Here is a 13,325-nt window from a genome sequence, read left to right on the forward strand (position 1 = left end):
ATATAACATTCTCACATTACCTAGATAAAAAAAAACATGTGTCTCGGTACAAAATTGTTCAAAAGCCCTGAAAATTGTAAATCATAAGTAATAAATGGTTTAACCCATTAAAACATTTAATCCATCACAGTCAGGAATCTGATGTACAGTATAGTTGTAGTTTGTTTATATAATTTATATGTGTTTCTCGTTTCTTGTTTTTAGCTCACCTGGCCCGAAGGTCCAAGTGAGCTTTTCTCATCACTTGGCGTCCATCATCCATCGTCGTTAACTTTTATAAAAATTTAACCAAACATGGCCAAAACATTATTAGGGTATCTAGTTTAAAAATTGTGTCAAGTGACCCGGCCAACCAACCAAGATGGCCGCCAGGGCTAAATATAGAACATAGGGGTAAAATGCAGCTTTTGGTTTATAACTCAAAAACCAAAGCATTTAGAACAAATCTGACATAGAGTGAAATTGTTGATCAGGTCAAGATCTATCTGCCCTAAAAATTTTAGATGAATCGGACAACCTTTTGTTGGGTTGCTACCCTTGAATTTTGCTGTTTTTGGTTATTATCTTGAATATTATCATGATTATAATAGATAGAGATAAACTAAACAGCAATAATGTTCAGCAAAGTAAGATTTACAAATAAGTCAACATAACCGAAATGGTCAGTTGACCCCTTTAGGAGTTATTGCCCTTTATAGTCAATATTTAACCATTTTTCATAAATCTTAGTTATCACCAAAACACAATTTTGTCATGTCCTTGAATATTCACATAGACAAAAGTGAGCGACACAGGCTCTTTAGAGCCTCTAGTTTTATATAAATTAGAATGTTGGTTTTCCCGTTTGAATGGTTTTACTCTAGTAATTTTGGGGCCCTTTATAGCTTGTTGTTCAGTGTGAGCCAAGGCTCTGTGTTAAGGCCGTACATTGACATATAATGGTTTACTTTTATAAATTGTCATTTGGATGGAGAGTTGTCTCATTGGCACTCATACCACATCTTCTTATATCTAAGAAAATGTGTACAACTATTAGAATTTTATTTAGTTATATATATATGGTTACATCAATCAGTATCTCAATATCTAAATGAATATGAGATGAAATAATTTATTTATTGTTATAGGTTATCACTTGGTGAACCTCTTGGGGAAGGAGCATTTGGTAAAGTTTTTAAAGCAGAAGCTGTTGGTTTAAATAAAGCTCCAACAACTGCCATAGCAGTCAAGATGTTGAAGGGTAAAATTTACTTATATATTTTAGATCAAATATCAAATAGTATTAATGAAAACTGGATTTATGCTTAGGTTTTCTTTTTTTATTAGACAAGCATAAAATTTTGGGAAATAAGAATTGAATTTTTTCCATCTTTTTTATCTTTATTGAAAAATTTGCATTGTTATGGCCCTGCAACGAATATGGCCCGCAACAAAGATGTCGGTGCCATATAGTTTTACCCATGTCCGTAATTCGGTCATTCTGTAATTCTGTCATTCCGTCATTCCATCATTCTGTCATTCCCTAATTCCACAACTAGGAATTGTTAAGTTTCAGTTTTGTTCCGCTAGGCTCATTTTTGCTATAATTATGGGCTTTGAACTTTGATAATTTTTGGAAAATCACAGTTAAAAGGATGAATTGTTTGAGTATAAAGGACAAGATTAAATATCCAATTAATGTTCTGATTCAAACAATAAAATAATTACAAATCAATTAATGTCATTAGTGCTGTAATGAATTGTTAAAATCTCAATACTTTTATTTTTTGTTTGATGATTCTAGCTGTTAATCTGGATTATCCCACCTCAATCAACAGGCTTTGAAGTAATAAATATTTGAGTCAGTTTTTTGTACTTATACAAATAAAAACCAATCAAAATGCTGGATTTTATGTTTTGAGCAAGATTTTTGTGCTCCGAGCACTGAGCAAAGTTTTATGACTTCAACCCCATGCAGGTCTAATGAATGTCAAAACAAATCGGTGACAGGTTGACCTTGTTCCTAATTAAATTTGTTCAGGTTACAATTATGTGATAATCATGTTTTCAATCATAATTTCTTGAAAGGTTTTAAACAGTTGTTTAAAAGTTGAAAAGTTACAAAGTAAAAACGTATTTATAAAAATAAACTTCTCATAGAATAAATCATCACTTTACAATATTATGTCACATGACTGAGCCACATGGCTTGTGATCACCTGATATATTATATGGTTTATCTTTTCAAATTGAGTGTTGTTTATTAAATTTTCATACACTTTTCTTCAACTCTTTATGATGAACACATACAAAACAATAAGTTATGACAACAAGGAACACAACTCTAGGCTGATTTAACCAATAACAAAAGCTTTATTGTGTCTTCAATATTAAGACAATTGGCAAATTTCTGGATTGCAAAACATATTGACTAATTTACACGAAAAACGTAACAACAAAGATATAAAATGTATTTTATTTGAATAAAACATGACAAATCAAGAATATTAATATTATAACACATAAAAAACAATCAAGGTTTGAGCAAAAAAAATCTTTACTTTTCACTTCAATTGGAAATTTCTTGGTCCAATTTTGGACCTGAAAAAAAACTAAGAAAATATTTGTAGTCATGTATAACACACAGGGTATAAATGTAAATGTGTTCGTTATACATACCAAAAGACAGTACTCCTTATTACATAAACATGGATAGTTTGTAGGATCGATTAAAACCCATTTATTATGCCCCATTTTGGTGCATTATGTTTTCTGTTCTGGGCGTCCATTCATTTGTTCTTTTGTCTGTCCATCCATTGGTTCGTTCTTCCGTCCGTTTGTCCTTCCGTCTGTCTGTCCCGCTTCAGGTTAAAGGATTGGTTAAAGTTTTTGGTAGAGGTAGTTTTTGATAAAGTTGAAGTCCAATCAACTTGAAACTTAGGGCTCATGTTTTCTATTTTATAATCTTTGTAATTTTTATGCCAAACTAGAAATTTTCCCCCATTTTCAAGGTCCACTGAACATAGAAAATGATAGTGTGGATGGGCTATTCATGTACTGGGGACACATTCTTGTTAGCTATAACCATTTGAGCTTATGTTATCACTAATGACTTGGCGTCCATCATCATCTGTTGTTAACTATTTCAAAAAACCTTCTCTGAAACTACTGGGCCAAAGATTTCAAACTTTAACAAAAAAAAAATTTCCTTAATTATCTGGTATCTTGCTTATAAATTGTATCCGAAGTTTTGATCCATCGACAAACATGGCTGCCATTGTTGGGTTCCTGCCACTAAATTGGTTATTTTAAGGAATTTTTTCAGTTTTTGTATGAAATTAATTAAAGATAAAGATAAACTGTAAACAGCAAAAAATGTTCAGCAAAGTCACATCTTCAAAAATGTTTTTTATGACCAAAATTGTCAATAAGGACAATTACACAAGTTGTTTTATTTTTAGCTCACCTGGCCCGAAGGGCCAAGTGAGCTTTTCCCATCACTTTGCGTCCGGCGTCTGTCGTTGTTAACTTTTACAAAAATCTTCTCCTCTGAAACTACTGGGCCAAATTAAACCAAACTTGGCCACAATCATCATTGGGGTATCTAGTTTAAAAAATGTGTGGCGTGACCCGGCCAACCAACCAAGATGGCCGCCATGGCTAAAAATAGAACATAGGGGTAAAATGCAGTTTTTGGCTTATAACTCAAAAACCAAAGCATTTAGAGCAAATCTGACATGGGGTAAAAATGTTTACAGGTCAAGATCTATCTGCCCTGAAATTTTCAGATGAATCGGACAACCTGTTGTTGGGTTGCTGCCCCTGAATTGATAATTTTAAGGAAATTTTGCTGTTTTTGGTTATTATCTTGAATATTATTATAGATAGAGATAAACTATAAACAGCAATAATGTTCAGCAAAGTAAGATTTACAAATAAGTCTACTTGACCGAAATGGTCAGTTGACCCCTTTAGGAGTTATTGCCCTTTTTAGTCCATTTTTAACCATTTTTCGTAAATCTTAGTTATATTTTACAAAAATCTTCTCCTCTGAAACTACTGGGACAAATTAATCCAAACTTGACCACAATCATCATTGGGGTATCTAGTTTAAAAAATGTGTGGCGTGACCCGGCCAACCAACCAAGATGGCCGCCATGGCTAAAAATAGATCATAGGGGTAAAATGCAGTTTTTGGCTTATAACTCAAAGACCAAAGCATTTAGAGCAAATCTGACATGGGGTAAAAATGTTTACAGGTCAAGATCTATCTGCCCTGAAATTGTCAGATGAATCGAACAACCCGTTGTTGGGTTGCTGCCCCTGAATTGATAATTTTAAGGAAATTTTGCTGTTTTTGGTTATTATTTTGAATATTATTATAGATAGGGATAAACTGTAAACAGCAATAATGTTCAGCAAAGTAAGATCTACAAATAAGTCAACATGACCAAAATGGTCAGTTGACCACTTTAGGAGTTATTGCCCTTTATAGTCAATTTTTAACCATTTTTTCGTAAATCTTAGTAATCTTTTAGAAAAATCTTCTCCTCTGAAACTACTGGGCCAAATTTAACCAAACTTAGCCATAATTGGGGTACCTAGTTAAAAATATGTGTCAGGTAACTCGGCCAAAAACCAAGATGGCCGCCATGGTAAAAAATAGAACATGGGGGTAAAATGCAGTTATTGGCTTATAACTCAAAAACCAAAGCATTAAGAGCAAATCTGACAGGAAGTAAAATTGTTGATCAGGTCAAGATCTATCTGCCCTGGAATTTTCAGATGAATCGGATAATAGGTTGTTAGGTTGCTGCCCCTGAATTGGTAATTTTGAGGAAATTTTCCTGTTTTTTTTGTTATCTTGAATATTATTATAGATAGAGATAAACTGTAAACAGCAATAATGTACAGCAAAGTAAGAACTAAAAATAAGTCACTTATGACCAAAATAGTCAATTGACCCCCTAAGGAGTTATTGCCCTTCATAGTCAATTTTTAACAATTTTCTTAAAATTTGAAGATTTTCAATAACATTTTCCACAGAAAGTACTGTTATAGATAGAGATAATTGTAAGCAGCAATAATGTTTAGTAAAGTAAGATCTACAAACACATCACCATCACCAAAACACAATTTTGTCATGAATCCATCTGTGTCCATTGTTTAATATTCACATAGACCAAGGTGAGCGACACAGGCTCTTTAGAGCCTCTAGTTTTTTTAACTTTATAAATCTTCGCAAATGAATTTAGTATAAATTTGTATTATATTTCCTTGTACTTCAAGAAACAAAGACACTATGGGTAAAATGCATTTATTTGCTTTTAATGAAAATATGACAGATACAATGAACATTGTAATGGCATTTGTAAGCCTCTTATTATTAAATATAAATTGAAAAGCAAAAACAGTCATTGATGAAAGATTTAAGCAAAAAAACAAACTTGTGAGCAATGCAAGCTCTGCTTGTTCTATTGGGGATCCAAGGCAGTGACGTAGCCAGGGTTCAAATGATGTGGATGTTTTGCCGAGTCGAGCGAGCTGAAAAATGTTTTGGACCTTTTTGTGCAGAAAATATTTTTTATTTAAGCACATGTACTCCCCCAGAAGCCGACACTAGTTAGATTTTTGTTTAAATTCAAAATACCCACCAATTCATATATTTATATTTTTAACCAAATTTTATTGTTTCCTTGAAACTACCATTATTCAATTCATAAATATTTGATGTAAAGTTTCCCCCCCAATCTTCTATTTGACATATCAAAAACCTTTTAAACGTACTCCATTACAGCGGCACTTCTGTATAATTTAGGAACTTCTGAGTATAGGAACTGAAGTGACTTCTCTTTCCAGGAATTTGAGTCTACAACCTTGGATTTTTTATTACTGAGCTAAACGCATGCAGGAGACATAAAAATACCGGGCGTCCGATCGTCCGGTCTTGTTAGCACTCTCATGTGTACAATTCTTGTCAGATTAAGTGAAACTCATATCATAAGCGCAATGTCTTTGACAATTTTGAAAATAATTCGTAATCAAATATTTTTAACTAGTAATGTCCCTTTGAAATATAAATTGTAATGGAAATCCCATTTCATTTGCTGTGAAGCTTTTATTTCTTTTTAGATATTAGAAATAAAAAAGAAAAAGAAATAAAAGTTTTTTTTAGTTATTCCCTTGTTCCTTGGCCTTTGATAGATAAAATATGACATGTAATGTGCATGGCGAGGAATATTGGATCTTTGTTCTTTACTGAATTAAAATAAAATTAGTATTATAACCTAAATAGAAACGGGAATTCATAAGCCTAGGACTTATCACGATCTATTACAAATTGATTTGTTTTATCACGTCGTTTACAATGTCGCAAGAAACGATATCAGGATATGGTGTTTTAGTTGTTAGTTACTACTAGTCAAATGAGAAGCCATCCCTCCACTAGGTTCAATTTCAGATGAAACATGTCCACGGGTCTGCATATCAGTCCTCTCCGCTTGCCTTAGCTGATGACATAGACTATTTATACGAACAAAAGTTAACTTGAAACACTATTCTGCGATTCAACTATCAAACTAAATTATCCTAAATGAAAGACCAGGCATACTGCTTCGAAAATGACTGGACGTTATCCTCATATCCTCAGCCTTGTTACATTTTGATACTTCCGAGTTAAACTGCTGTTTTTTTTAATTTTGTTTTGTCAAAATGATGTGGATGCTTGAGCATCTGAGCATACATGCAAGCTACGCCACTGCAAGGGGAGGGTTCCTGATCAATGTTTTTGAATGGGGACATATAGTAAATGGAACCCCTCTTTGTCCTGGGTTGGGACAAATTACTTTTGATTCATTAACATTAGTTTGATACCAATTTTCGTGGGTACAGGTGAACATTGAATTCAAATGTTCATTGAATAACATATTTTGAATAGGCTTTGAATACAGAGATTGGAAAAATTACAAAATCAAATATCCACGATTATGCAAGTTTTAAGCAATCCATGAAAATGAATGAATCCACAGTATTCTTTGAATGTGACCAATGGTTTTATCCATTAATAATTGTCAATATTATTTAAATATTTTAGAGGATGCAACCGATAGAGAATTGACAGATTTAATGCAAGAAATGGAAGTGATGAAATTAATAGGATGCCATGAAAATATCATTAATTTCCTGGGATGTTGTACACAAAATGGTAAGTGGTGTACTTTAAGGGTTAAACAAGATCTTGGTCCAATGGGCAGCACTTGTTGTCTGTCGTCCATATTCAATGTCCGTTAACTTTTTAAAAAATCTTCTCCTCGAAATTACACAGGACCCATGCTCTGAGAAAACCATCAACTGCCCCCTGTCGGATTTGCTCCAAATGGGTTAGTTTCAGAGATATATACAAAAATCTGCATTTTACCCCTATGTTCCATTTTTATTCATGTGGGCCATGAGGGTTGGAAGGTGGGGTCATCTGATACATTTTTTAAAGAAAAAACATATTAATTATTATGGTCAAGTATGGTTAAATGTGTCTCAGTAGTTTCATAGAAAGAAGATTACCCACACATGTCAGATTTGCTCTAGGTGTAATACCACCATTGATTTTTCCCTATTAAAATTGAAAAAGGAAATGGGGAATGTGTCAAAGCGACAACAACTCGACCATAGTATTTGTTAAATTTGCACTTTTAGAAAAAATGTGCAGAATTTATCTTTGTTACAAATAAAGATATACTTGGCATGAGTAAAGTTTTATCCTGTCCAGTACTATAGAAAAAATTTAACATAACATTTGATTGCATACAAGAAAATAACCATCACTGGAACTTAACCAATCAAATTTCTCCACTTATTCCACCCCCTTAACACAGAATTGTCAATATTTTGATTTAGAGCTGGTAGAAATTTCTAATTAATTTTGATATTATTTGTCTCACTGGTTGTACACTTCACTGTAAAAATCTTTTTGAGAATGAGCTGGTGCAATTTTTTTCAATTTGAATTCATTGTCTAAAAGAAATGCACTACGAAATAACTGTGTTCTTGGGCCTAAGAAATGGATTCCTGAAATCTAGATTCTGTACTTTAGCAACTTTCCTGAATGATTTGCTGGCTTCAATTTGTCAAACTCAATCAAAGTAAAGGATTTACATCTTTAGTTTACAGAAATTCTTTTAAAATGTCATTTTGGCATTCTACGGCTATAATAAGCATTTTAAAGCAGTTTACATTTTATTTCTAAGTGGCATGCTGACTTTCTATCTGACAGCTTTATTATTACTGATATTTGTGTTTCTGTTTTTAATCAAATTTAATAAACCATTTGTGAACTCTGAATATAGAGAAATGTAGATTATCACATAAAAAAGTGCAGCATATCTTGTATTCATGGCTCTGGTTAAACGGCCTAATTGATGTATGTAAAATGTGAAGAGCTTTGTACATCAAATCTGTAGTCTATCACAAATATTTCACTAAATCTGTAAAAAAAGCACTTTACTATATTCAGTACACCTAGGCTACCATATTTTTATGCCCCACCTACGATAGTAGAGGGGCATGATGTTTTCTGGTCTATGTGTCCGTCTGTCCTTCCGTCTGTCTGTCCGTTCGTTCGTTCCTTCCTTTCGTACGTTCAGGTTTAAGTTTTTGGTCAAGGTAGTTTAAAAAAAAAGATGTGGTATGATTGCCAATGTGAGAACTATCCACTATCCACAAAAGACCAAAATGACACAAACATTAACAATTATAGGTCACCGTACGGCCTTCAACATGCAATGAGCAAAGCTCATATCGCATATAGTCAGCTATAAAAGGCCCCGATAAGACAATGTAAAACAATTCAAAGGAGAAAACTAACGGCCTTATTTATTTAAAAAAATGAACGAAAAACAAATATGTAACACTTAAACAAACGACAACCACTGAATTACAGGCTCCTGACTTGGGACAGGCACAAACATAAATAATGTGGCGGGGTTAAATATCCACCTGCATTGCAGAACACTGTTCGAGACTAGAATCGTTAGTTACTTTAATTATCCTTTACTTGATCGCATGCATTTTTTATCTACTTGCATGAAACTTTTATCAACACAATCTTATTCTCCTGCTTAGAATCCCTGTTTTATTTATTATTCTATTGTATTTGATGTAACGTAGTATTAGAAAACGTCACAATACTCAAACGTCAAGCCAAACCATTGCACTTCAGCGAAAGGACCTTCATACTTCAGCGCATACCATCCCACTTCAGTGTGGCCATCAAACTTCAGTTTGACCATCCCACTTCAGCATCCCCATCACACCTTCAAGTACTACATATATATTACAATGGAAAAGTTGGTCCTTCATATAGCAGCTAACAGTAATAGAAACTTTGTATTTTTGCAACATCAGAAGAACAGAAATTAGTAGATTGATTAATATGGTTTTTTTAAAGTCACATGAAACGAGTGACTGGTGAAAAATAAAGTTTATCCAATTCTTGAACCAATGCATGTATATATCATAAACTTAGTCCTCTGTGCACATTTTTTATGGAAATATATCATATAATTGTCAATTTTTTTTCTTTCTGTCTGTTATGATTTAACAAATATGGCAGCTCATTAAATGTCATGTTTTGATTCTGAATTTTACCTTGTCACCTTATAGTAAACAATCAACAAAAAAGCATGGATATTGAGCACATGTTTTACATGTACAATCAAATAATAGTTTATTTCAGTGACAGAATCATGCATATTGCCATCACAGGATTTTTACACAATGGTTCACGCTAAGGTCACTTTGCATGTGGAAAATACGTTGGCAAATTGCTTTCTGGAAGCAATCAATTAAAAAATGTAAACTTTTTCTAAATGTGGACAAATTAAAGAATTTTCTTCAGAAAAAAATATATGTACATAGGTTTAATAATGAAAACTATCCATTTTGTTATAAAAAAACATTTGCATGTTTTTTTTAATTTGAGGTTTCATGACTTTAAAGTTATTTATACAAGGATATCAAATATGTAATCTGATGATAATAAAGACATGATAAAAAGTAGACATATATGTGTACATTTGTATTCACAATTGTCAATCTTAGGTTAACCATGTTCTCTTGAAAACTATGAAGAAACAGTATAAGAAATTGTCAGAAAATTGTATAATTTCAGGGCCATTATATGTATTGGTTGAACTTGCTCCACATGGTAACATGCGAGACTACTTGAGATCAAGAAGACCACATAATTCTGCAGGATACAAAAAGCAAGATTTAGAAAAAGGCTCATTCAAACCATTAACAGAAAAAGACTTGATATCATATGCCTACCAGATAGCCAGAGGAATGGAATACCTGGCATATAGAAAGGTTAGATTTAGATTTAAACTTTTTTGTGAATAATTTTAGTTTATAGACCTTTAATGCTAATTTATTCTTTGATTAAAAAGATGAGAGTTATTATTATGTTATTAGAACATAAAGAGAATCTTCATAGCTTCATGATATTGTGCTTTTTGTCTAGCCTTCGACTTTAGTTGAAAAAGTGAGACATAGCAATCCTACATTCCGTCCACGTCAGCGGCAGCTGTGTCCTCAAATATTCACTCTGTGGTTTAATGTTTTTAAAATTTTAATAACTTTCTTAAACTATACTGAACTTCCACACTGTTTATGATCATAAATCAAGAAGTAAATTTTGTACAAAAAAAAAGTTCATTTTTTCCGTATTTTACATACAAATGGACTTAAATTTTCTGCGGTGAAATATTACAATCACTCTGTGGTTTAACTTTTTAAAATTTTTACAACTTTCTTAAACTATACTGGGTTTGTACCAAACTTGAACAGAAGCTCGTTTATGGTCAGAAAATAGTATCCAGAAGTAAATTTTGTAAAAATTAAGTTCCATTTTTTCCATATTTTACGTATAAATGGACTTAAATTTTCTGCAGTGAAACATTATATTCACTCTGTAGTTAAAGTTTTTAGAATTGCAATAACTTTCTTAAAATATCCTGGGTTTGTACCAAACTTTGACATTAGCTTGTTTATGATCATAAAACAGTAGCCAGAAGTAAATTTTGTAAAAAAATAAATCCATGTTTTTCTGTATTTTACTTTTAAATGGACTTATTACCCGGCCACGTCCACTTGTATTTTTTGTCCATCTGATGAGTTAAGCCTTTTTCAACTGATTTTTATAGTTCGTTCTTATGTTGTACTGTTATACCACTGTCCCAGATTAGGGGGAGGGTTGGGATCCCGCTAACATGTTTAACCCCGCCACATTATTTATGTATGTGCCTGTCCAAAGTCAGGAGCCTGTAATGCAGTGGTTGTTGTTTGTTAATGTGTTACATATTTGTTTTTCGTTCATTTTTTTACATAAATAAGGCTGATAGTTTTCCTCGTTTGAATTGTTTTACATTGTTGTATTGGGGCCTTATATAGCTGACTATGCTGTATGGGCTTTGCTCATTGTTGAAGGCCGTACGATGACCTATAGTTGTTAATGTTTGTGTCATTTTGGTCTTTTGTGGATAGTTGTCTCATTGGCAATCATACCACATCTTCTTTTTTATATTAGATCTTCCGCTAGGAAACAACACATTCACTCTGTGGTTTAAGTTTTTGAAATTTTAATAACTTTCTTATACTATTTCTAATTTGCACAAAATAGATATAGGAAGATGTGGTGTGAGTGCCAATGCGACAACTCTCCATCAAATTAACAATTTATAAAAGTAAACCATATGCATTATAGGTCAATGTACAGCTTTCAACCCGGAGCCTTGGCTCACACAGAACAAAAAGCTATAAAGGGCTCCAAAATTACTAATGTAAAACCATTCAATCAGGAAAACCAACGGTCTAATATATATAAAAAAACAAGAAACGAGATACATGTATAAATCACATAAACAAACGACAACATCAGATTCCTGACTTAGGACAGGTGCAGTGGGAATAAACGTTTTAATGGTACCAAACCTTCTCCCTTTTTCTGAAACAATAGCATAACATCACAACATAGAAAACCACACGATAAAATATCAATTGGAAGGCTTATAACTCAATCAAAAAACATAAATTAGCACACTATGAACGAATAAATATGAACTGCGATACCTGAATGCAAATGTACAGTTAATAAAATATTAGGGACAAACATTCAAGGCCAAAAAGCAAGCAAACAAGTCCAAACAAAGCCATGGCAAGACACCACCACGAAATATTTAACCCTTCGAAAATAATCACTTTTTTGAAGAAAAAAAGAAGTGAAAATTAGTAGATATTCCAAATAAGGCCAATTAAAATTAATTGATAGATTTTCATCCCCGCCTGCCCCTCTGAAATCTTCCCGCCCCGATTTTTTATGCCCCACCTACGATAGTAGAGGGGCATTATGTTTTCTGGTCTGTGCGTCTGTTCGTTCGTCCGTCCGTCCGTTCGTTCGTTCGTCCGTTCGTTCGTTCGTTCGTCCCTCTGTCCCGCTTCAGGTTAAAGTTTTTGGTCGAGGTAGTTTTTGATGAAGTTGAAGTCCAATCGACTTCAAACTTGGTACACTTGTTCCCTATGATATGATCTTTCTAATTTTAATGCCAAATTAGAGATTTTACCCCAATTTCACGGTCCACTGAACATAGAAAATGATAGTGTGAGTGGGGCATTCGTGTACTGAGGACACATTCTTGTTTTATTTTTGAAAAAATTACGATTTCCGGATTTTGTTCATTTCCGTTACCGGTAACTGTTGATAATTTCGTTTCATGTAAAATTTCCTGTTTCAAATTTCGGTTTTCGTAATCTTAGAGTATTCTTACTGAATGATTAAGTCAATATATTCTGCTGATCTATGATGACAACATCATTTACCGAGAATAGAGATTGATTACGAGAAGGGCATGAAATATTCGGGTTACGAGTAATACGCTGTGTTCAAGAACGCAAATCACCGCAAGTCACACCTTCGATCTATTTTATTTATACCATGACTTTGTGTCAAGAAATTTGGACTGTGAATGAAACCCAAAAGCGTAAGAATCGTGGAACACATTTGACTGGAATAAAGAAATTGACACGAGCATGGAACTTTTTAGATTGGTGACCGTATATTGAGTTCAGAAAATCGACAAACATACGCTTTTTTTAATTTATTAATTTTAGCAAGCTCTTAGATTAAGAATTAGCCATGTCTTTCGTTTTTTGTAGAAAAAACAGCAAACATTATCTTTCCCAATACACATGATAGAGTCATTAAACAACTTTATGTTCTACATTGTAACTATATATGCATCTTGCATATTAAGGACCAAGCCTATTATTTCAACACCGTTTGAGTTTTTTCATTT

General features: G+C 33.0%; 1 protein-coding gene across 3 annotated transcripts in view; it reads left to right on the forward strand.

Annotated features, from left to right (window-relative positions):
• LOC134700161 (fibroblast growth factor receptor 2-like) overlaps positions 1 to 13,325 on the forward strand; it is a 67,619-nt gene that overhangs the window by 35,002 nt on the left and 19,292 nt on the right. For all 3 annotated transcript variants that reach the window (XM_063561524.1, XM_063561525.1, XM_063561526.1), the window contains 3 exons: positions 1,128 to 1,240; positions 7,073 to 7,183; positions 10,145 to 10,341. In XM_063561524.1, coding sequence (XP_063417594.1) covers positions 1,128 to 1,240; positions 7,073 to 7,183; positions 10,145 to 10,341 — 421 coding nt within the window. The remainder of the gene's footprint in view (positions 1 to 1,127; positions 1,241 to 7,072; positions 7,184 to 10,144; positions 10,342 to 13,325) is intronic.

This window comes from Mytilus trossulus, unplaced genomic scaffold (genome assembly GCF_036588685.1).
Source record: "Mytilus trossulus isolate FHL-02 unplaced genomic scaffold, PNRI_Mtr1.1.1.hap1 h1tg000125l___fragment_3__unscaffolded, whole genome shotgun sequence".
In the NCBI taxonomy this organism is placed as follows: domain Eukaryota; kingdom Metazoa; phylum Mollusca; class Bivalvia; order Mytilida; family Mytilidae; genus Mytilus; species Mytilus trossulus.